Genomic DNA, 24,553 nt, shown 5'->3' on the forward strand with positions numbered 1-24,553 from the left:
GACTTTTTTTTTGGTATTCTGCGGTGGAATATATTGCTTCTTATAGTTTTTCCATTAGATTCCTAGATCTTTATTTGGTCTGTTGCTTTACCTCAGGGTTTTTCTGGAGTAGGTATGGAGGAACTAGGTAGCCTATCTTCAGTTCAGGCAGTCATCCTGGTAGGACATCTGAGAAACTCTTTTTTGAAAAATATAAATTAGCATTTTCTTTCTTTTAAAAAAAATCTTACCCTTTGTCCTTAGAATCACTACTAAGTATTGGACCCAAGGCAAAAGATTGGTAGGGAGTTACCCAGAGTCACACAGCTAGGAAATATGAGGTCAGATTTGAACCCATAACCTCCCATCTCTAGACCTGGCTTTCTATCCACTTTATCTAGTTGCCCCACATTAGCATTTTCTAGAGAGATTTTTTTTTCAAAATTTCACTATTTGTAGCAAATTTTTTTTCATGCTTTAGGTTGAAACCAAATAATTACCCAAGGTTCTTAATTACTTCCTATTATAGCATGACTAAATGAATGAAAAAACCTTAATAAGCACTTACTATGCGACTGGTAATTTGCTGGGTGTTGTGAATAAGGATAAAGACTAGAAACTGATTTCATTGAGATAGAGAATGCAGGAGTACAGAAACTCCTCTCTAACAATGCAAATCAGCACCTAAGCCACCATAAGGCTGTGCTTTGTCAGGATCACACTAGTATTTGGGGATGGAGAAGGTGATATTGAATTGTATCTCTACAGGCCACCCTGGAATACAGATAGAAAAAGGAAGAACATTTCTGTCTTTGAGAAACAAACGTAGCCTTATAATAAGGGAAGATAATGCACACAAGGGAGTTTTGGTGATCAGGAAAGTCAGAGAGATACAGAGGACAATTCACTGACCTGAGTTCTTTCCAGGAATGGTTGTATGGCATCGATTACCAGAGAGGGCAAGAGGTAGTTGATGGTAGCATGGCATGGCATGAAGAAAGCTAGTGAGTAGCAGCAAGATGAGTTTGGGTAAGGCTAGTTACGGTGAATGCTGATCAATAGAAAGCTCATTGTTTTAGACAATCCTCAGTTTCTTACACAACTAGTTTATAAAAGGTTACATTTTAACTTTTTGTAGCTATAATTTCCCTCTCTTCCTCCACCCCTCAATTCACTAAAAGTCAAAGGTATTATGTTGTTTTGCCCGTATTTTGCTGAATAGACTGACTAGGAAACTTGTTGCTCAGGAAAAAAAAAAGGCTCCTTCTATGCTACAGTTACGGTTTTTTTTTTTCTTATTCAGTATTATTTGGTTATAGTTCATCAGTGCCTTTCAGTTGTGAACACAATCAAAATTTCAATTAATCTTACATATATTGTTCCTTACCCTCCTCATGTGAAAATGGATTTCAGATTGCTCTGACAATGGGTGCACAGAAAGTACTAGCAATAGAAATATAAATTTATTCAAATAGTATACAGACACAACATGTAAAATCACAGAGCCACACTAAAAAAATCAGATTATGCTCCAAGTGTTTGTTGGGCTCTGGGTTTACATTCTACCTACTCCATTATGATGCATAATTGAGAGGGCTTGATTTTTCCCATCCATAGCTTTGTCTTTTCTTCTGGTGTGTGATTTTCCTATTTTGCTAAAGATAGGTCTTCTTTTCCTTTTCTAGGTGCAAAGCACTCTTATCAGCATGACTGGTATTTGATCAGTAACACTGGGACTTGGACTCACAGTTCAGCAGCGTTGGAGAGGAGACCTTTCTGTGCATCTCCTTAGCTACCATGGCGGCCCCCTCTGCTGTGGTGCCCTTCTCGGTGGTGTCACAGCCACAAGTGATTGAGGTAAGAAGCATAAGCCAAAATTTGACCAGGAAAGAATTTACCAGTCATTGCTGAACATTTGAAGAGGATTCCTGAAAACATGTGGCACGTTACTGGTTTTAAAAAATACCTCTTAAAATCTTCTTTTGAAATATATTTAAATTTTTTTCATTAAAAATAGTAGTTTATAAAAAAGATGCATTTAAGTCCAATAACCATAAAAATAATGAATAAATCAGCTTTCTAAGGTAGAGCTGCATTTAAGTATATTTAGAGAAACTTTGATTTTCTTTTTTAAAATAAGCTTTTACTGACATTTTGTGTTTCTTACATCACAACAATGTCTCGAGTATACTTTTTTTTAGGCAATTACCTTCCATTTTTAGAATTGATACTTGGTATTGGAGTGTCCAAGGTCACATACCTAGGAAGTGTCTGAGGTCAGATTTGAACCCTGGTCAGCCCAACTGCAGGCCTGGCTCTCTATCTACTGTGCCACTTTGCTGCCCTATATTTCATGTATCCTTTACCCCTCCTTCTCCCTGAGAACCATCCCATATAACAAATAGTATTTTTTTATTTTTAGAAAGGGAGGGAAACACAAGTGCTTGATACATTGAAAAAGTCCCACAACATAGACAAACCCTGCAACCTCCATGAAGTGGTAGATAGAAATGGCTTTTCATATTTTTTATTTGAGACCCAGTGGATATTTATAATTTTGTTTCATTTACTTTTTTTAAACCCTTACCTTCCTTCTTGGAATCAATACTGTGTATTGGTTCCAAGGCAGAAGAGTGGTAAGGGCTAGGCAATGGGGGTTAAGTGACTTGCCCAGGGTCACACAGCTGGGAAGTGTCTGAGGTCAGATTTGAATTTAGGACCTCCCATCTCTAGGCCTGGCTCTCAATCTACTGAGCTACCCAGATGCCCCCTGTTTCATTTACTTTTGATTTTTTTTTAAGTGTGTCATTCCTTCCATTTGCAGTGTTGTAGCTGCTTTGTATATTGTTTTGTTGGCTCTATTTACTTTACTCCATATCAGTTCATATAGATCTTTCCATGATTCTCTGTATTCATCACACACCATTTCTTATAGCACATTACATTCTTTGTTTAGCCATTCCCCAATTGATGGATGTCTGTTTTGTTTCCACTTCTTGCTATTACAAAATATACTGTTATAAATATTTTTTAATAGATGAAGACTTTTTCCTTATTGAAAGGGAAGCTTTGATTTTCAATGATCAGAATGCTTGGCAAATACTTTAACCTTAAACTCAAGTTGGCTTACTTAGTTACTACTTGAAAGGTAAGGGCAATTGTTATCTTTGCCTTGTATATTTGGGCTTCACCGGGATATATGAGGAATAGATGTGAACCTATTAAAAATTTCCTGGTCTTATATGTTCCTATTAGGCCAATTCATCTGTTTGCTGTACTTAGGAATTTCTTTTTATTTTCTTTCACTCTTGTAACAAATAAACCCTTTGGCCAACAAACAATTATTTTTTAAAGTATATTGAAGTTATAGAAAGATGCATCAGTAATAATTCAGAGAGTATACGTTGACCAAAGAAGTTTAATCCCATTTTTATTCAGATTTTTAGCCTGATTTTCCTACTTAACTTTCTTAGTTTTTTCATCTTTTTATCTATGCACATAGCTATATTCGTATAACTTAATTACTATTATTTTTGTGGGAACCTCTGCTTTCGTTAGTGTAGGGAACTTGTATCTTAGAACCTTTTTCCATTGATACAGACAGACATTTCTTTGCCTGGGAGGAGCTTTGCCCAAGGATCATATGGTTGATATGTATTAAAAGCAGGACTTATTATCTCCAAGCCTTGTTTTCCATCCAACATATTTCATTGCCTTTTAATTATTTTTATTATACAAGAAAAAAAAAAAACTCCTCAAACAAAACAAAATTAGTTTGAAGAATACAGCCAAGTTGGTAGATACTCTTAAAGTAAAAATACAAGACTATGGGATGATATTTAGAATTGAAAGGAACCTTAAAGGCTATCTAGCTTAACCCTCTCATTTTACAGATAAGGAAATAAGGAAACTGAGGTCCAGGATCTTATCACTAATGTCCCAGGGAGGATTTGAACCTTATTTTTTCTGACTGCAAATCCAGCATTGTAACTACTATTTGGTGTTGCCTCTCAAATATTTCTAACATGTAAATGAACTGAAATAATTTTTTTTCTGCACAGAATTTTATAGACTAGAGCTTTTTGGTTGGATTCTATAAAGCACATTTTCCCCCCTTAAAAACTCTTACTTTCTGTCTTATTAACAACTCAAGAGTAACAGGATAGACTGGAGAGGTCTAGGCAAATGGGATTATGAGATTTGCCCAGGGTCACACAGCTAGGAAGTTTCTGAGGTCAAATTTGAACCCAGGCCCTCCTGTCTCTAGACCTGGCTTTCTATCTATTGTACCACCTAGCTGCCCCTAGAGAACACATTTTTTAAAAAATGAGGATTTGGGGTAGAGGGATGACAACTCAATATATCCTATATGTTTACTCTTATTTGTTTTCTCCATTTTCAGTAGAGGGGAATATGAGAACCTTTGGTACTTTGAAACATTGCCTATAAATTCTAACACTAATTACTCAAAGCAGTATGTATCAAATTGTTATTGTTATTGAACATTTTTTAAAATGTGGGTTTCACATTTCAATCTGTTTGGTGCCAGAACTATATTATATGTAATTTTCTTTCTAGTAAAGGAATCTCTACCTCTTCAGCATTTAATTTACCTCTGGGGATCTGAGTCTTTTCTAGTATTTTCTTGTCCATAAAGTAGCAAAAGAGATTTGATGCTTTTTATCAAAGCCCAGTGCAGCTATTACTCTGTGAGAGATATTTTGAAATTTTTATGAAATGAGATTAGCCAATCTTGTTTGCAAAGGACATATGACCAAATATGCTACATACATCTTGATAGAAAGGCAGTAGACTAATATGAAGAATGTGTGGAACAGTGAAATGGCTCAGTGGATAAGAGTTGGCCCTGGAGTCAGAAAGACCTGATTTCAAATCTGGCCTCAGACTAGTTGTGTGACCCTGGGCACTTAACTTCTACCTTCATACACTGTTGAAGGATATGGCAAGCCACTCCAGTATCCTTGTCAAGAAAACCTCATGGACAGTATTGGTGTGTTGTGATCCATGAAGTCCCAAAGATTCATACAGTACTGAATCCTTTCCTTCCTTCCTTCCTTCCTTCCTTCCTTCCTTCCTTCCTTCCTTCCTTCCTTCCTTCCTTCCTTCCTTCCTTCCTTCCTTCCTTCCTTCCTTCCTTCCTTCCCTCCCTCCCTTTACTTTCCATCTTTTCCTTACCCAACTTCTTGATCATTAAAGTATTTTTAAAAATTATAATGTCTATTTTCTCTCATTCCTATCTACCACCTATTGGGGGAAAAATTCTTGCGAAATTACATAGTCAAGCAAAATATTCCTTCATTATTTGTATTCAGTAATAGATTTTTTTTTCATTCTGTGCATAATCTGCACTATTCTCTTTCTGTAAGGAGGTAGATAGTATATTTTCATTCATCTACTGAAAATCATGGATGGTCATCATATTGATATTATTTCTCTGTCCTGTTGTAAATATAAATGTTCAGTTCAGTCATATCTGTCTCTTTGTGATCCCATGAACCATAGTTATGCCAGGCCTTTCTATCCTCCATTATTTCTCAAAGCCTGCCCAAGTTCATATACATTGCTTCCATGATACTGCTCATCTCATCTTCTGCTGTCCCTTTCTCCATTTGCCTTTAATCCTTCCCTGCATCAGAGTTTTACCCAATGAGCCCTCATTTCCTTTTCTTGATTAGCCAGTGCTTTCTTTCTCACAGTTAGCGAGAAGCTATATGGATTAGCTTGCTAGACTTGGAGTCAGAAAGACATAGGTCCACGTCTCAGGAATACTAATGTTATGACCCTGAACAAGTTTCCTTTCTGAACCCGAGTTTCCTTATCTTTAAAGTGGAGTTAGATTTAGTGATCTCCCGACTCAATCTCAGTCTCAGTCATTAGATGCAAAATTACTCAATATCACTTAAAAAAAGAGAATAAATTATTTTTCTGGTAATGATCCATGGAAGGTGATGTTATTGAGGAGGTTTTTATACTTTACTCATGGGTTGTTGTTTTTTTTTTTTTTGGTTATACTTCAGGTTGAACAAGCATGGACTCATAGAGAGCATGACGTTAAAAAGGATAGAAAATCATGTAACAGCAACAACAACAACAAAAAGCTTTGTTTTTGTTTGGCTGGCTGATTTGTTACTTTGTATGTTTTATAACAAAGAGCATTTTTTTTTTGGCCAAGGCCACCTAGTGCTAGATATAAATTAATTAATAAAAGTAAATAGCCTGAATTGTTCTAAACAGTCATAGAAAAGAAAGCATCCATTGTCCTCCTTCTCTGCTTGCAATTCACTTGCTAAAAGATATGCCTTATACTTTGAAACTTAGCAGGCTTCACTGTCCTAATTTACACTCTTTCCTAGATTCTAAAGGGTTTCCAAAATTCCCATGGTGAGAAAGCATCTTGGGTTTCTGAAAATTAGATTAAGTGCACTTGGTAGACTTTGACATTAGCTGCCCACATAAAAGTCCCTGCAATAGTAGTGGCAAAAGCTTTGTGTGTAAAGTTGACACCAGATTCCACTTGTTGGACCCAGTTATGAGAGATACTTCAGAATTATGTTGTGTTCATTTCATCAAACAAATAAACCTTGAAGATAATTTTTTTAGCATAAGAATCTTAGCTGGCAACATCTTCTCCAAGGCAAATCAACACTCAATTAATCCAGTTATGATTTAGCTGGTTGCTATGAGCAGTCTTTTGGAATAATCAGTGACAGATGACATATTCCATTTTTATTTTTTGCTAAAAACTTTTTGTTGATCAATACCTGATTTAAAAAATCTGTCACAATTTCTTTCAGTTCTATACAGTCCTTGGTCTTTAGTCTTGGTCTTCTAGTGATGAGTCCTAGACATCTACTTCTCTCTGCTAACAGTTGAGCACATTCATTAGTAAACTTATATTTAAAGACATTTAATACTTCAATATGAGCGATGCATTCATTGTGCTAGGAATTGATGGAGACATGAAGAGAAGGAAGATAAGCACCTTCATGAAAGGCACCCCATAATTGTGTGCTGAAGGTGTTAAAGAAAAACCATTACTTTCAGTCTTAGAACTAATATGAAGTATCAGTTCCAAAGCAGAAGAGCAGTTAAGGGCCAGGTAATTGGTGTTAAGTGGCTTGCCTAGAGCCCCATACCTAGGAAGTATCTGAGTTCAGATTTGAACCCAGGTCCTCTCATCTTCAGGCCTGACTCTCTATCTACTTAGCCACCTGCTACCCTGTGCCTGAAGTATTGAGAGATATCTAGATGTTCTTTTTAGCTGTTGATAACTGATCCGCTCCCCAAATTTCAAATTTTATGTTGAAAAACAATCTTTATTAAGTACTCTCCACCAACTACTTGAATACAAGGATGAATTAAGATGTGTTCCCTGCTCTCAAGGACCTGCTCACAGATTAGAGCCAGGGGCATTTGGATAAGTGAAAACGTACTGGGAAAAAAACAGAAAGTACTAAGAAGTTCAGCTTGAAATTGCACAGTATTATACATAGTCCCAGGAGAGGAATGGGTTATGATAGGAAAATCTTATACAAGGTAACTTTTACTCTGGTTTGGCATATAGTTTGTAGCTCATTGTGCATCAGGTCCACTAAAACTCAGCATCAGTGTCAATGTCAGTAGATAGTAAGGTGTTTCTCTGTGTACCCTAAATATTGTTACATGAGTGAATCATGGTACAGAGAGTTTCTTACTATTCATGGGATCATGGGTCTAGAGGAGGAAGGGGCTTTAGAGGTACTTTTTCATTTTATAGATAAAGAAACTGAGATCCAGGAAGGTTTTTTGACTTTACTTGGGTCATTTGTAGAACGTATGAGGTGAGATTTAATCCCAGAGCTCATTTCCACTTTCTAATGCTCTTGTGTGAACTTTTATTTCAAGGATCTGATTTAGATTATAGCATTCTGCTCTCAAGTCTTTAGCCTGAGCTCTGATGAGTACTTTCTAAAAGTTGCCCAGTCTATAGTTTTTTCATGGGACACCACCATTTTATTAATGAGATAGCAGGGGCAGCTAGGTAGCATAATGTCATGCTGGGAGTTGGGAGAATCTGGGTTCAACACTGGCCTCAGACATTTCCTAGTCATGTGACCTGAAAAGTCATTTAACCCTGTTTGCCTCACCCTTACCCTTTTGTCTTAGAGTGTTACTAAGACAGAAAATAGGAATTTTCTGAAAGATAGCACCAATACATTGGGATTCCACTCCAGAAAACATACCAACTTAAAAAAAATAAACAAACCCTTTACATTCTGTTTTGGAATCAATATCAAATATTGATTCCAAGGTAGAAGAGTGGTAAGGAATAGGCAATTGGGGTTAAATGTCACACTGCAAGGAAGTTTCTGAGGTCACATTTGACTCCAGAACCTCCCAAATCCAAGTCTGGCCCTTATCTACTGAGCCACCTAGCTGTGCCCCCTTCTTTCCCCCCATACATCAACTTTTAACAAGATATCCTGGTTTTAAAAGATTGAAAGCTGATTTGGGGAGCAAGTACTTTTGGAAGAAGATAGTGGACATTCACATTAGAAGACAGCCATCATTTCAAGCATTAGCCCTCTTCCTTATTTTGAGTGGTGAAAGAACATTGAATTAGAACTTAGGAGACCTAGATTCTGCTTTCAAATCTGCCTCAGATTGGCTCCATGACCTTGAATACAGTTATTTCAGAAGTTTATTTTATAAAATAAATAGATTAGACAAAACTCTTTAGGGTTCTTCAAGTTCTAAATATCTGTAACCTCCATTCCTCTTCTCCTTTTGTCCCATAACTCCTTTTTCTTTGTCAGGTTATGCTAGCAGATAAATTTAAGCTTTAATATGTAAATGTAAAATAAAAATGTAGACAAGATTAACCTATTAACAGACACTATGAGACAAATGTAGTGCACATATCAAATAATTAAAAGTATTTTAAAACATTTATTGAATGTTCTGTGTATCAGGAATATCCATTAGAAGTGAATATCTGAAAGTCATCACAATATGATAAAGATGAAGGAAGCCATCTGCTTTTTCATGACTGATTGTAAAAATTATTAAATGTGTAAGTGCAATGTCCAGGAAATACTTTGTCTTTAGACTAAAGGAGCTAATTTTTATATGAAACATTCTCCAATTGGCATAAAATGAACATGTTCCTTTAGCAGACTTTCTTCTGACTGCCGTGATTGATCCTCTTCTGGTGGGGATCCTGGATTTGGAGGACAAATTTCTGTTACCTTTACATGTAGGATTTGCATTTGCTAGGTTTTTTGTGATGGATCAAAAGATTTGTCAAAGAAAAGTAAACTTAAACCAGTGTTATTTGTATGTGGAAAAGTACAGAATAGTTCCAGGAAAAAAAATGTTTGCAGAGGTAAACACCAAGTTGTCTAATTTATTCCATTTTAGACCCTGTTTTCTACTAAATCCTAAAAGCCTTACATCAGCTAACAGTATAATTCAAAGTAACATTTTGCTTACTAGTAAAGGTTAACCCATCATTTCCCCCCTTATTCCTTTGCTTTTATGAACGTGGAGCAAAATTTGAAGGAATAATCTATTTTTGGACCAAAGGGTGGGGTTTTGAATGTCATAAGACAAAACTATAATGATGTCAGCCACAAATGAGACCTTTTTCATTTCTTTTTTATTTATAGTATAAAGTTTCTAATTGCTTTATTTCTTTAATGATCAGTGAAACTTTCTCCTTTCAATGCCCCCAACCCATTTCTTAAAAGTTGTATGACTTCCTTTCCCCTGACTATTTTTATTTTCTTTGCAGTAATCTTACAGTGACCAAATACTATGAAAGGTCTGTGCCCTATTGGTCTTACACGCCATCTGTGGAGGTGGTAATCATAGCTTCCAATAGGATTTCTGTCTTTTGTGGATTATACCTTGCTGTAATAAGACTGTCTTATTCTCCATTGACCTTCATTTGATGCATGATCACTCTGCTACTTGCTTATTATGTAGAGGCACCTAAGAACCTCTCTTAAATTATAGTGCTAAAATTGTTCAGTTAGAAAGTTACTTTCACAAATAAGTGCATGTGCTATTTGTGAATTTCTGTACCCATACCCTGATATTTAAGCCATATCCTAAAAAAGAAAGGCATCAGAAATATGTTACTTAGTGGAATTTATAGAATAAGGTATTTCCACATTAAAGAGCATCAAAAAGAACTCCAGAGTCTTAGATCTGAAAGGGAACTTAGGTTACTTAGACTCTGAGTTCCTAGCCTGGAGTCTCTGAACTTTTTTTGATAATCCAATGTATATTATTTTAGTCATTCAAAAAACATAATTCTGAGAAAGGGATCCATGACCCAAAGGTAATTGAGAAGGTCTCTTACACCAACATTATTTAACCTTTACCTTCCATCTTAGAACCAATTCTGTGTATTGATTCCACAGTAGAAGAATGGTAAGGGCTAGGAAATGGGGGTTAAGCAACTTGCCCAGCAACTTAGCTCACACAGCTAAGAAGTGGCTGAGGACAGACACTTGCTTTTTGAACCCAGGATCTTACTCTCAATCTACTGAGCCACCTAGCTCTGCCCTAGGCCAGCTTCCTTATTTTACTGAAAAAGATACCGAAGTTCAGACAATGGCCAGATCATAGGGTTGGGTCCAGAACTCATGTCTCTCAAAATCACATTTCTGTGCCTTTTCAAAAACATCAAATTGAAAATTACAGAATTGTCAAACTTATGACCTCAAACTAAAACTTTATTAGCTTTTAGTATATCCTGTTTCATATTGTCTGGGAAGGGGGGGGGGGTTCTCACCAAACATCTTTTTTCTTTCCTTTTCTCTTTAAAAATTTTTGTCTTTTAATTAACATACAAGTGTGCCTTTTTTCTCTCACCAACCACTCCATTGAAAAACAAAAACAACTACAATAGAAAGAAATTAAACCTTTAAATATATATCATTATGCAAAACAGATTCTTGCCTTGGCTATATAGTATGTCCTTCATCTTTGCTCTTTTGGAATCATAACTGGCCATTGTATCTATAAAAGTTCTCCTTTTCTTTCTCAAAATTTCTTTGTAGTGTACCTTCACGTTAAGAGTTTCCCTAGGAACATCAGAATTTGGCTTATGTTGAATGAAAAAATGAAATGGATTTTGAGTTCTTAAATTACTCAGTTAATAAAACATTGAGAGGGCAGCAGTGGATTGGCTCAATGGATTGAGAGTGAGGCCCAGAGATAGGCGGTCTTGGGTTCAAATTTGACCTAAGATACTTCCTAGCTGTGTGATCCTAGGTAAGTCACTTAACACCCATTGCCTGACCCTCACTGCTCTTTTGTCGTGGTACTAATACAGAGTATTGATTCTAAGACAAAAGGTAAAGGTTAAAAAAAAAAAACAAAAAACAAAGCATAGTGCAGGCATTATTTAGCTTGATTTCTAAAATTAAAAAGGAAGAAAAAGGAACAAGCATTTAAGAGGCCTCTACTGTGTTCCAGACACTGTGCTAAACTAAGCTTTACAAATATGATCTTATTTTATCCTTACAACAACTTTATTGTTATCTGTAGTTTATAGCAGAGGAAATGTAGGCAGATAGGGGTTTAGTGACTTGTTCAAGACCACACAGAAGTAAGTATGTGTGACTGGATTTGAACTCAGGTCACCCTGACTCTATACCCAGTGTTCTATCTCCTAGCTGCCTGAAAGGACTCATACCTGAGCTTATAAGAGTCAAAGCAACTCTCTTTTCCTTTCTGGTAGGCTTTTATTTCCCTTTGGGAATCTGTACAATTCTCCAGACTTATAATACTATTCTGGGATTAGAAAAGGGAACAGTATTTCAGGGTTATTTTAGAGTTTTCTCCTGTCCTTGTACCTTAACTTTATTTACAGTAGTAGTGAAAGGGAGACAAGATTCAGATTTGTTTCTCTCTTTACTGCCTCTGAATAATACTATCCCTCAGTTATGGCTCCCACTTGATCCTAAAATTGATCATCTCTCTGGAAAACTCGATTTAGGAATTCTTTTACCAGACATGATTACCTGGATTACAAGGTTTCCCTAGAGAGGCTCTGTGGCTACTCAGGCTTTTCTCCAGAAAGCCATTTTCTCATTTATGCATTTGAAGGGCTTTTTATCCATTCGAACATTCAGACAGTGTTCTCTGGGCTGCTGAACCCAAGCACTCCTGGATCAAAACCAATTCCAAGGGTGTTGCCCCGGTGCATGAAATGTCTATGAATTAGTTACCTTTAAGGTAAGCTGATCCAGGTCAAGGCAAGAAATTCACATCATATCAAGAGGGCATCATGAATATCAGAACAGATGTGTCAAAGGACTCATCAGTGAGGGCTCTGATGGCTCATGTTAAGGGGTAGACACATTACATAAGGCTTAAAGGCAAACATGTTACATTTGCTACTTGGAAATGATGCTATTTTTGAGCAATGGTACTATCAGAATGAGGAAAATGAAAATATTAGAGTTAAGGGAAATGAGAAGTCATTTTCTCCCACAGTAACGAGACATGGGTCAATTTTTAGAAGAAAAGGAAAAAGGAAAATTGAGTGATAAGAACCCAAGTAACTATTATTTTCTATACTGAATATCAAGGTTTGGTGATAAAAGTTGTATTCTCTTTTAAGCCAGGAAAAACTCAGGAATTCCTCTGGTGGGAATAATATTTCCCTATTTACCACTAAATGAATGTCATTCAGGGACATTTTGTGGATTTGGCCAAGTCAAAAAAGACTCACTAGCCCTGAGCTTTAAAGATAGATCTCTTTTTAATAGGTACAAACTTAATGAAATATTTAGTCAATCACAGAATGAGGAGTCACAGGAAATAATTAAATGATCTTAGAATTCTTGTTTTCTTATATTAAAAAGAAAGCAACCACAACCTGACCATCCAGGTAGGGGGAGAGAGGGAAGAGGGAGAAGAGGAGAAATAGGGAGAGAGAAAACTGTTACTTTTTTGGGGGGGGTACTTTTCTGAAATACTAGCAGGAACTGTTTCTCTTTTGTGATCTGAAATTGATCTCAGAAACATACTAGCCACGTGACCCTGAGCAAGTCACTAAACTCTGTTTGCCTCAGTTTTCTTATCTATAAAATGATCTGGAAGATGTGGCAAACTACTCCAGTAACTTTGCTAAGGAAAACCCCAAAAGGAGTCATGAAGACTCAGACACAACTGAAATGATTGAATGACATAATCCATTAAGGAGCCCATTTATAAAATGTAGATAAATTGCCTAAAAAAGCCTACAACCTCAAATAATTATCTTCACAATGCTAAGACTTTGTAGATATACTTGAAAACTACTGTGAGTGGAGAGTGGAAAAAATGACAAATGGCAAGAGATAAGCAGATGTTGCCCCCCTTTAAAAAAAAAGCAAAAATCTAGATAAAGAAAAGGAACAGATTAGTGCATTTGTTGATCATCAGGAAAATTCTAGAATTTATGATTAAAACAGTAAAGATTTGGAAAGGTCATCAAGAGCTGGCATGAATTTAGTAAGTCATCCTGTATCAATCTTTTAATTTTTTTTTTACAATAGAATTCAGGAAAATGCAGTATGTTTAATACATTTGCATTTTAGGAAGGTATTTGATGGTACTATAGTCTTTCATGGTATAATAACTAAGTATATTTTTATTTAGTTCATACGTATTCCAAGAGAATATTTTTTAAAGGAAAATATCATGTTACAATAGAATTAACATGGGACTTAAAGAAGCCAGACCAGGCTAATTTTGTTGTTGGGTCATTTCAGTCATGTCTGATTCTTTGTGATTCTATTTCAGATTTTCTTGGCAGAGACAGTTGAGTGGTTTTGTCATTTCCTTCTCTAACTCACTTTATAGATGAAAAGATTGAGGGCAAAGGGATGAGTGACTTGCCTAGGGTCACACAGCAAGCAATTATCTGAGGCCACATTTGAATTCAGGAAGATGAATCTTGCTGGTTCCAAGCCCAGTGTCCTATCCATTGTGCCAGCTAGCTGCCCTGATATCCTAGACAAATCTAGAAGTCCTGAATTTGAATCCCCACTTTGCCACCAATTTATACTGTCCTTAAACTCTGAACTTCCATTACCTAATCTGTAAAATGGAGATGATGATATTTGAATTACCAATCTTCTGAGTATTTGTAAGGAAATAACTTTATAAAATCTAGATTTATACAACATATTAATAACAAAAACAGCAATGGATTATAATGTTGGAGAAAGGTCTTCTATAATCTGCCTATTTATATCAACCTATGTCAGTGACTTAGATGAAGATATCAGTTCTGCCCCTAAGGAGCTGATGCTCTATTGGGAGAATAAAATATGTATATTAACAAGTTGGAAGAACAAGTAGTACTGAGGGGAATCAGGGAAAGTTTTATAGAGGTGATGGTAGACAAGTTTGATCTTAAAAGTAAGATGAGAATTCAAAAGTATAGGTAAGGAACATGCTGTTTCTAGCCTTGGAAGGAGAGGGCAGGAACCAGGCAGTAATCAAAAGGAGCAGTTTGAACTATGACTGAAAAAGTAGTTTTTCAGGTTGCAGAGGACTTTAAATACGAGGTATAAGAGTTTCAATTTGTACTTAGAGGCAGTAGAGAGCCACTGGCGATTTTTGAGCAAAAAGAGAAAAGGTTTGGACTTTGTGCTTTCTTTCCTAAGATTATCTTGGTCACTGGGAGGATGATTACTTGGAGAAGGGAGAAAATGGAAGTAAGAAGCCTGTTGTCATTTAGCCATTTCAGTCCTGTCAGACTCTTTATGAACCCATTTGTAGTTTTCTTGGCAAAAATACTGTAATGGTTTGTTATTGCCTTCTCCAGCTCATTTTATAAACGAGAAAATTAAGTCAAACAGGGTTACATGACTTGCTCAATCTGAGGCATCACAAAACATATAGCAAATACAAATTCAACATATAAAGCTTTCAATAGTCATATGAAAGAAAAATGTCCCAAAGCACTAATAATTAGGGAAATGAAAAATAAAACCTATCCTTTTGGCAAATATGATAAAAAAATGAAGTGACACTTTTGGTAGAATCATGAGGTATGCTGGCTATTCTGGAAGACAATTTATTGGTGTGTCTAGAACAGCATTGGTTAGAGACTGAATGCTGAAACTGCACCTTCAAGATGTCTGTTAACCCTCCCCCCCCCCCACTTTACCCCCAGACAACAGAGGAAGGAAGTGCTCGAATTGGTCTGCTGGTCAGAGGGGTGGGAAAGTTGTTCTCAGGCATGGTGTAGAGGGCAGCTGGAGCAGCCTCCTCTGGCACACCAGAGCGCACTTGCCATGTCTTCTCCAAAATGGCTCTAGGAAGTCATTACACTGCATATTCTTTGACCTAGAGATTAAAGAAAGAGAAAAGGAGCCCATATGTACAAAAATATTTATAACATCTCTGATTACTCATCTATAAAATGAGAAGTTCCTTCCATGTAAATATCTACAATACTATATGAATTTTAGCTATTATTTTTATTTTATTTATTTATTATTTTTATCAGGACTATTATAATTTGTAATTTTCATATTTTCATATTCAACCTTATAATTTGTAGTTTTCATAACATGACACATTAATTTGTGTTTGGCTTTTAAATTGAGCCCTGGTGAGGAATTGCAATTTTCTTTTCTCATTGTTGCCTTCCCATTTCATTTCTTCATGTATTCTAATTCAGCATTGACCATTTTCTCTTTTTCGTCAATTGGACTCCATATTATAAGAGGAAACTTGAGAGTTCTAGTCCAGTTTCCTTATTTTATAGATAAACTGCCCCTTATTGTGTACCTTTGGGCTTCTCTTCTGTATAGGGACAAGAACTCTGTCTCTTGGTCATCTCACAAGAATTAATCATTCCTACATGATTTAGAATGGAACTTTGAGCTTGGGTCATTTGTTGACCTTTTTATTTGCTTGATAAAAGCTTAGAATCTTGAAGGATTCCCTCCCTACACCTTCCCCACCCCCATCCCTTCTCTTGAATGGGGCACTATCCATAATACTGAAACTTCAATAGAGGTAGTCCTAACTATAGCTATAAGCTCTTATGTCTGGTTCTTTCTTCCTCTGAGAGTAAGAACCCTCTTCCCAAATATTAAATGCCCCTGGGGCCCATATTTAAATGTTCTTGTGTCAAGAGTTAATCATTTGTTCATGATTTAAAATGGAACTTTGAGCTTGGGTCATTTGTTCCCCTTTTCACATGTCTCAATAAAATCCTAGAGGATGCCCTCCTTGCTCTCCTCCCCATCCCATCCCTAGTCCCATTGCCCCTTTTGTACATTGCAAAGATGTTCTTTAGCAGTTTGGGCCAAACAACTCTTGTTTTGCCTTTTTTTTGAAATTGCATGATAGCTTGGGGTAATCTTTGGGATATCTGGAACATCTATTCCACTGCTCTGACAAACAAATCTTTTCCCCATTTGAATATAGGTAGAAGTGATGAACTGGAAGCATTCGTGGCTTTTTATGTATTTGTTTTTTTTAATTCAAGAGATAATTTACTAAGTGTTTACTAGTGGAAGTCCGAGGGGAATGCAAAGGAACAAGTGTCCTCTTGGGAGCTAAGTCTGCACACAAGTGAGTTTAATACAAATCAGGCAGTCAGAACAAAGGGGCTCACTTGACCCTCGGGACACATTATCTGACCTGCATTTATTTCTGAGGGGTACGGTATTCTTTATTCCACTTATTTCAGAGATTTTTACTACTTCTTGAATTAGGGAATGAATTTCTCAGTGACCCTTTTCCTTCTTTCTTCCCTTCCCCTTCTTTTCTTTCTTTCTTGCAAGTGAAGAAGAAAAGAGTCCCTTTTTCTTGGCAGACTGTTGGAATAGGCTCAGTATTTTAGTATTAAAGCCCTAGTCTTGTTTGCTTTGGCATCCTGCAGTTCAATAGAGTAGTGAGTACTTTTTGGCCTGTGACCCTCGATTACATGGTTTGTCACAGTGGGAAGAGTTAATCAGCTGCCAGCTCCCCTGTTTGAACTTTATTAGTGATTTGCCCTGATTACTATCCCAGCTGTGTTATGCTGGTGGTAACCTTGACCCCAGCCTTGCAAACAGCCAGGGAGAGTAACAGGTTATATGAGGCTAGTGGGAAGAGTAGTGGTTTTATGTATTCCCCTATCTGTATATATCCTTGATGGAAGGTAAACTATTAGGACTTTTCTATATTTGTTTTCAGGGCATGAAGGAATTGCCCTTTTCTCTCATTAAAAACAAATATTTTTTTTTATGAGAGATACACGTAAACTTTTTTTAGTGTGGATTGATAATGCTGTTTTGGCCAATTGGCTAATTCAGTACAACCAAACTTTATTAAGTAGCTTCTGTGTTTAAAACTTTTCAAAGTCCTGGGGATATGACATTGAAACTAGAGCTAGTTCCTATCTCCAAGGAACTACTTATCAACTAATAAGTGATAGGGCAGCTACGAAAATTAGAAATAGGATGCTAGGTAAGGTATGATAGCGCCAAAGTGGGAAACAGTCAACCATTAAGCATTTAAGTGCCTACTAGGTACCAAGTACTGCAGCAGGCCTTGGACAAAATGTTCTAAGAAAACTTGTAGAGAAAGAGATCATAGGAGGATCATATATGAAAATAGGGGATTAGACTAGATGATCTGAATTCTCTTCTAGCTCTAAACCCTGTTGTGGATGGGAGTGTGATTCTTAAGAGAAGGTTTCCTGGAAGAAGTGGCATCTCTCTTAGGACTTAACTGAGGAGAAGAATATTAAGAAAATAATCTAGGCATGAGAGATGACTCATATGAACTAAAGTGAAAGATTAGTGGCCAAACAAGATTGGAAAATAGGTTAAACCTATCAGAAGTACAAAGAGATTCACAAAGAGAAGTTGGACCTGGATGCCAAGCCAAAGGTTTAATTTTATCCTCTAAGCAAAAGGGAATATTTAAAAAAAAAAAAACAGTCCAGGTAAGAGGAGATAAGAATCTGATACAGAACAATGGCTGTGTGAATAGAAGGAGCTGGGGCACTACCCCCTGGAGCCCCACACCCTTCCAGATCGCTCTACAGGCAGAATAATCTCTCTCCCTGAATACTTTTATACTACTATATTTAATCTCTCCTTTGTAATTTTCCTGTTGTAATTTGCAGTATATGTTATAGTTGTTACATGTCTTACTACTCATAAGGGTTTATAAGCTTCTCAGAGCATTATTTCTTCTTTTTCTTTTCTGATGCCTAGTATGTGCCAAGAGCAGTCCTCTTTAATCTTAGTACCTGCCCTTGAAGTGGATAGAATGCTGGATCTGGAGTCAGGAAGATCTAGGTTCAAATCCAGTTTCAGACACTTACTAGCTGTGTGACCTGGGAAAGTCATTTAATCCTGTTTGCTTCAGTTTCCTTCTTTATAAAATGAACTGGAGAAGGAAATGGCAAACTCCTCCAGTATCTTTGCCAAGAAAACTCCAAATGGAGTCATGAAGAGTCAGACATGACTGAAACAAATTAATGACAACAACAAAAAGCCTGTGCTTTATACATAAAATAGGAGTAAGGACTAGACCTCATTAATGTAGGGAATTCTGGCTGATTGCATTCCTGGCATAGGTGTCAAAACCCCATGAATGTGTTCTGAACTAGAATAAAATGTAATTGTGAAATGTTTAACAAAATAAATGCAACAGAGATAATATTAATTTGTGGCTTTCTACTGACCCACAGGAATGTGTTTTTAGTTGATTTTGATATGACTTATTTAGAACACTGAGAAATGAAATGAATTGTCTAGGATTACACAGACAAAGTTATATCTAGGGGCTTGACCTGAATCCAGGTTTTCCTAGCTCCAGTAGTCTCAATGCCATCCTACTGTAATATATACAAAAGGATTAGAGATTAGACCTGTGATCCAATCTCTTCCTTCCCCTCCTTTTCCCTGCCCTTCTTTTCTTTTCCTTTTCTCCCTTTCCTTCTCTGTCAGATTTGAACCCAGATCCATCTGATTCCAGGCCTGGCTCTCTGTGCTACTTAGTACCCCAGCTTATATTAAAATTTTACATCTAAACTTAGAATTTTCAGTCCTCCGTGGACTAGCTCCCCAAAACCCACCTCGTATGATCCTGGGCAACTCGCTTAATGTATTTGCTCCAGTTTCCTCAACTGTAAAATGGAGATGATAATAACCCTTACCTCACAGTGTTGTCCTGAGGAATAAATGAGGTAATCTTTGTAAAGCACTCACACTGTACCTGAGACAATAGCAGCCTAATGAAGGCTTGCTCCCTTCCCTCTTCTCCATCTTTTTATTTGCAACCTAGCCCACAGCTCCCTTACTCTAGCCAGACGGCTCTTTCATTTCAAGTCTATGTATCTTTGCTCATGTATCTGTGATGCACTCTGGCTTCTCAATTCAAATTGTTATCTGTCCTTTCTTTAAAATCTGATTGGTGTATTCCACATAGCCTTCCTAGTCTATTTCTATCTAGCACTGACAACTACTTTACATGGCTTCTGTTCTTAGGTAGAAGGTTTGGTATCATTTTGTATAACATACTTGTTTTTGTCATTCTGTGGTTTAGCACATGTATATATTGTTTCTTTGAATGATTGTAAGTATTTCAGACCTCTTCTGATTATGCATTGCCCATAGAGTCTATTATAGGGCTATAAACACAATCGATTTTGCCTTAATTCTTCTAGCATTGAAGACCTTTTAGTTTCTTTCAAAAATGCTGTAAACCATTTAGCATCTGCCTAACGTTAATTAGCATTCTCCAGTGCTTAATATTTGCATAACCAGGAAAGTTATTGTTTATAAATATCTCTCAACCACTATTTATTGAACACCTATCAGGATATAAGGTTTCATGAAGGATAAACATAAAAATGTCCTCAAAGCATTTATAGTCTACATGATAATACTGAAGCATAAAAAAATAGATTTGAACTAATTATTTTAACCTTTAAAATGTCTTGAAATAAATTCTTTCTATTGCATGTAATAATACATGTAAATACATTATATTGCATCATGAATATATTTTGCTTTCTAGAGAGTTATAGTTCTGCTTGTCCTTCAAAAGCTTCATTATATATCTTGTAAAGATTATACATATCTTTACATATGTGTATACACATATATATGTATGTTTATCAATCTATTTGTCTTATTAAAGATGTTATCTAAAGTCTGAGCCATCCCATTTCATAACTTGGCTAATGGACATTTGTTTGATACTAGGAAATCTTTGAGGTTAGCGAGTGCTGGCCACAGGAATTTTAAGCACACATTAGGCACTTGCTATGCTCTTTGGACTGTTGTGATATCTTTGATAGTTTAGAGCCTACAATTCTGTATAGGATATTGCTCTCCAGGATGCTTATTTGTACCTAGATGTCAGTCAGAGAATCACATGAAATAGCCATGCCAAAAATAGGACTACATGTTACATATGTAGATCAACTATGGATTGAGTTTCTTTAAACAGACTTTAAGTATTTATTTTTTCCCCCCAAGTCTAGTAGGCTAATTGCCTCATTTTGTGAACTGATGTATTTTTAAGCAAGATTTCTCCATCTGCCATGTGGCATTTCCAACAGGCTTCCATGAAATTTGACCACAAAGCTCAAACCTTGTTTCGAATTCATTAATCCGGCTGCCTTTAATCCTGAGGCCAGTTATAGTGTGACAAGCCTCATAGTTTTAACTTCGCTCATGGAATGTTATTACATAGCATCAAGTTTCCGAATTCTTTGTTTTTCTCCCTTTTTATGACTGCCATATTCAGAGAAAATGTTATGTTAACTAGATAGAATGTCTTTAAGTTCTGATTTGTGATTTTTTTCTTTTCCCTTTCTGTTTTCCTTTTTATGCCTCCTTTTTTCTTTTCTTTTCCAGTCTATGGCTATGAGTGAACCACAGTGCTACTACAATGAATCTATTGCCTTCTTTTACAACCGGAGTGGGAAGTACCTTGCCACAGAATGGAATACTGTCAGCAAGCTTGTGATGGGACTTGGAATCACTGTGTGCATCTTCATCATGTTGGCCAACCTGCTGGTCATGGTGGCGATTTATGTCAACCGCCGTTTCCACTTTCCTATTTATTACTTAATGGCTAACTTGGCTGCTGCAGACTTCTTTGCTGGATTGGCATACTTTTATCTAATGTTCAACACAGGGCCCAATACAAGAAGATTGACTGTAAGCACCTGGCTTCTTCGCCAGGGTCTCATTGACACTAGCCTGACAGCTTCTGTAGCCAATTTGCTGGCTATAGCAATCGAGAGACACATTACAGTTTTTCGCATGCAACTGCATACCCGAATGAGCAACCGGCGGGTGGTGGTTGTCATTGTGGTCATCTGGACCATGGCCATTGTAATGGGCGCCATACCCAGTGTGGGCTGGAACTGTATCTGCGACATCACTAACTGTTCCAATATGGCACCCCTCTACAGTGACTCTTACTTAGTCTTCTGGGCTATTTTCAACTTGGTTACCTTTGTAGTAATGGTGGTCCTATATGCCCATATCTTTGGGTATGTCCGACAAAGGACTATGAGAATGTCTAGGCATAGTTCTGGACCAAGGAGGAATCGGGACACTATGATGAGTCTCCTGAAGACTGTGGTCATTGTGCTTGGTAAGTGGTATCTTGACTAAAAATTTCTTTTCAAATTCCTAATAACTTAATAACTAACAGTAAAGATGAACTGGTAATATGTGGGTCCAGAAAAGTGTGTGCCTATTGAGCAGGGAAAGAAAAAGAAACTGACCTCAACACTGAATGATGCTAGGTCTGCTAGTGTAGGTGTCTGTTGAAGGGTGGTGGGAAGTTCCCCCTAGGGGCATTATAATGATGATGGTAAAGGGAAAATGGCCATCCATTGAAGACTTTAGTAATGGTGAAATTATAAAACTTAATTTCATTAAAAAAAAGCTTTTTTAAGCTTGAAAGACTTTCTTTTTATAGTTTGGTTATGTCATAAGCCTTGTACGTGTATTTTAAAATTCATTTATTATATACAAAGCACTTTCTCCTATGTGAATTGATACATATTTCTAGAAGTAGTTGTTTCATCAATATTTTCCGATAAAAGGAGTTCACTTTTTAAAATTACCTCAGGTAAGTGTTCATAAATAATACCTCTGCTGAGATTCTCCATACAAAATTAGATTAGCTTCAACAAATTACTCTGACATTCTTCTTGCCTAAAGATATTTGATCTTCTGAGTTGTTTTGGTTCTGGTTAACTCTGTAGTAATGGTGATCCTACCTACTCGCAAGTTGAATTATAGCTGACAAAGTAATCTTTACTTCTGCAGAAGATGAAAATACTTCAAATTTTGAATAGAAAAGTCTCATATTCTCATGTAAAGTTGTATCTAAATGCATATGAAAGTATCCTAAATATAAAAAGACAAGAAAATGTATCTCCCAACAATACAAATTGTATAAATCAAAGTACTAGTTTTAATGATTTTAATTCACCTATAGAACATTTTTAATTTGACAGGAATCTAATTATAGTTTTCTTTTTACTAAGAAAATCTATTAGAATGTTTATCATTTGCCATAAAATGGGCTCAAGTGTAAGTCAAGGCTGCTTTGCAACATATTCACAGAAGAAAAGGGAAATTGAATGAAATACTAAAAGGTCCTAATTATAAGATGGTTTATATCTCATATGTCATGGACCTGTGGCCCTATAGGCCATGGAGACAGAATTATGGAAGTGCTATAATGTGTTACTCGATTTATCAACCTCATGAAGTAAGTACTAGATGGAGAGTTGCTTAGGGTAAAGAAGACCTGGATTTGAATCCTGTCTTTAGCACATATTGTCTTCATTACCCTGAGCAAATCACTTAACCCCTCAATGCCCCAGGCAGCTCTCTAAAATAGTTGCAGAGTAGATGCCAGCCTAAATTAATAAAAAAATCTTTTATTGGAGATCTCTATACTGATGAAATCACAGGTCCAGTTAAAAAAAGAGAAGTATAGTGTTAAGTGATGCCAGATAAGCATTACAGGTAATTTTTAAAAAGTTTGACTATTACGTGACTAAGATTCAATTATACTTTCTCCTTTTCCTGTCAGTGTACTCTTGGAATAAAAAGAAAAAAAAACAGGCAAAGCACTATTTAATATTATTGAGCATTAAGAATATTTGTGCAAAGAACTGGAAATTTGAGAAGATGACCATCAGTTGGGGAATGGTTGAATGACTTATGGGTATGATTGTGATGGAATAGTAATGTGCTACAAGAAGGGATGAGCACCTTGATTTTAGACAAACATGGAAAGAATTTTATAAAATAATGAAGAGTGACCAAACACTATTGTTGAGCAATATTGTTTGAAGAATAAATATGGGGGTAGCTAGATAGCACAGTGGATAGAGTACCTGGCCTGGAGTTGGAAAGACCTGGGTTCAAATCTGACCTCAGGCACTTCCTAGCTGTGTGACCCTGGGAAAATAATTTAACCCTGGTTGACTAACCCTTGCTCTTCATTCTTAGATATTACTAAAATAGAAGGTAAAAGTTAAAAAAATAAAGAGTAAATGTGATTCTGAGTTATATGAGTATGCAAACCACCTACAAAGAACCTATGCTGTCTACATCCAGAGAAAGAACTGATACATGGAACTATGTATTACTCAGTTTCATATGTATATATCTGTGTCAAATGTTGGATTTCTCTGCTGCAGGGTTGAGGGGGTGGGTGGGAAAGAGCTTGGAGTTCAAATATAGCAACAACAAAATAAAAAAAGAATATGGTGATGCAGACAGATCTCAGAATTAGACATCCAGTAGTGTTTGTCTTGCAGGCTGAGAATCTTAAATACTGTAGTCAACTACTGGTAATTCATTGAACTCTAGGTTATACTCAGAGACATCATAGAATACATATAATCCATTTAAAATTTCTACTCTTCCATTTTGTTTCATGATTGTAAAATATAGAACTGAGAGTGATGAATAAAGGTTATTTACGCCACTCCACTCCATTTTACAGGAGAGGCAATAAAAGTCAGTGGAAGTCACATAATAGGAGATCTCAACTTGAATCTATTGTTGCAACTTGTTCTCTTTAGAGTTTATAAGAAGTTTGTATGAAAATCATTCAACGCATCTGAAAGTTTTTGGGCTACAGACAACATAAAATGTTATATAGTTGGGTTTAAACCTCAATTCACTTATGAGGAAAAGTTATTAAGGAAGGGGAAAGAATTGTAATTGGCTTAATAGAAAAAAACGAAACAAAAGGGATGAGATGCATTACTTAAAATACAATTAAAATGATTACTGACCTACCACAAGCAGGATTTGGCATTTAGTCTTCTTTCCTATTCTCTCTCTTTGTCTCTATTCCCATAGACTCCTAGGATTTTATTTCTAATTCTACTCAGTCAGAACTAGGGTACATTTGAACTTAATTATAGAACATTGTGCCCATTCTGTGGAAAGTCTGATGGCTTGATTGAGATCAGAGGGTTGTAAGTTTTTTTTTTTTCCAAAATTTTTGTCATTAAGCCTAATTTTTATCTTAATTATGAATGTAAAGCTTTAGAGATAAC

At 36.3% G+C, this 24,553-nt stretch overlaps 1 protein-coding gene across 6 annotated transcripts in view; it reads left to right on the forward strand.

Moving 5' to 3' along the window:
• Positions 1 to 24,553, forward strand: part of LPAR1 (lysophosphatidic acid receptor 1) — a 131,954-nt gene that overhangs the window by 49,184 nt on the left and 58,217 nt on the right. For all 6 annotated transcript variants that reach the window (XM_056806212.1, XM_056806210.1, XM_056806208.1 and 3 more), the window contains 2 exons: positions 1,665 to 1,836; positions 20,865 to 21,612. In XM_056806212.1, the coding sequence (XP_056662190.1) occupies positions 1,777 to 1,836; positions 20,865 to 21,612 (808 nt within the window). In that variant the 5' untranslated portion in view covers positions 1,665 to 1,776. The remainder of the gene's footprint in view (positions 1 to 1,664; positions 1,837 to 20,864; positions 21,613 to 24,553) is intronic.

This window comes from Monodelphis domestica, chromosome 7 (genome assembly GCF_027887165.1).
Source record: "Monodelphis domestica isolate mMonDom1 chromosome 7, mMonDom1.pri, whole genome shotgun sequence".
Classification (NCBI taxonomy): Eukaryota; Metazoa; Chordata; class Mammalia; order Didelphimorphia; family Didelphidae; genus Monodelphis; species Monodelphis domestica.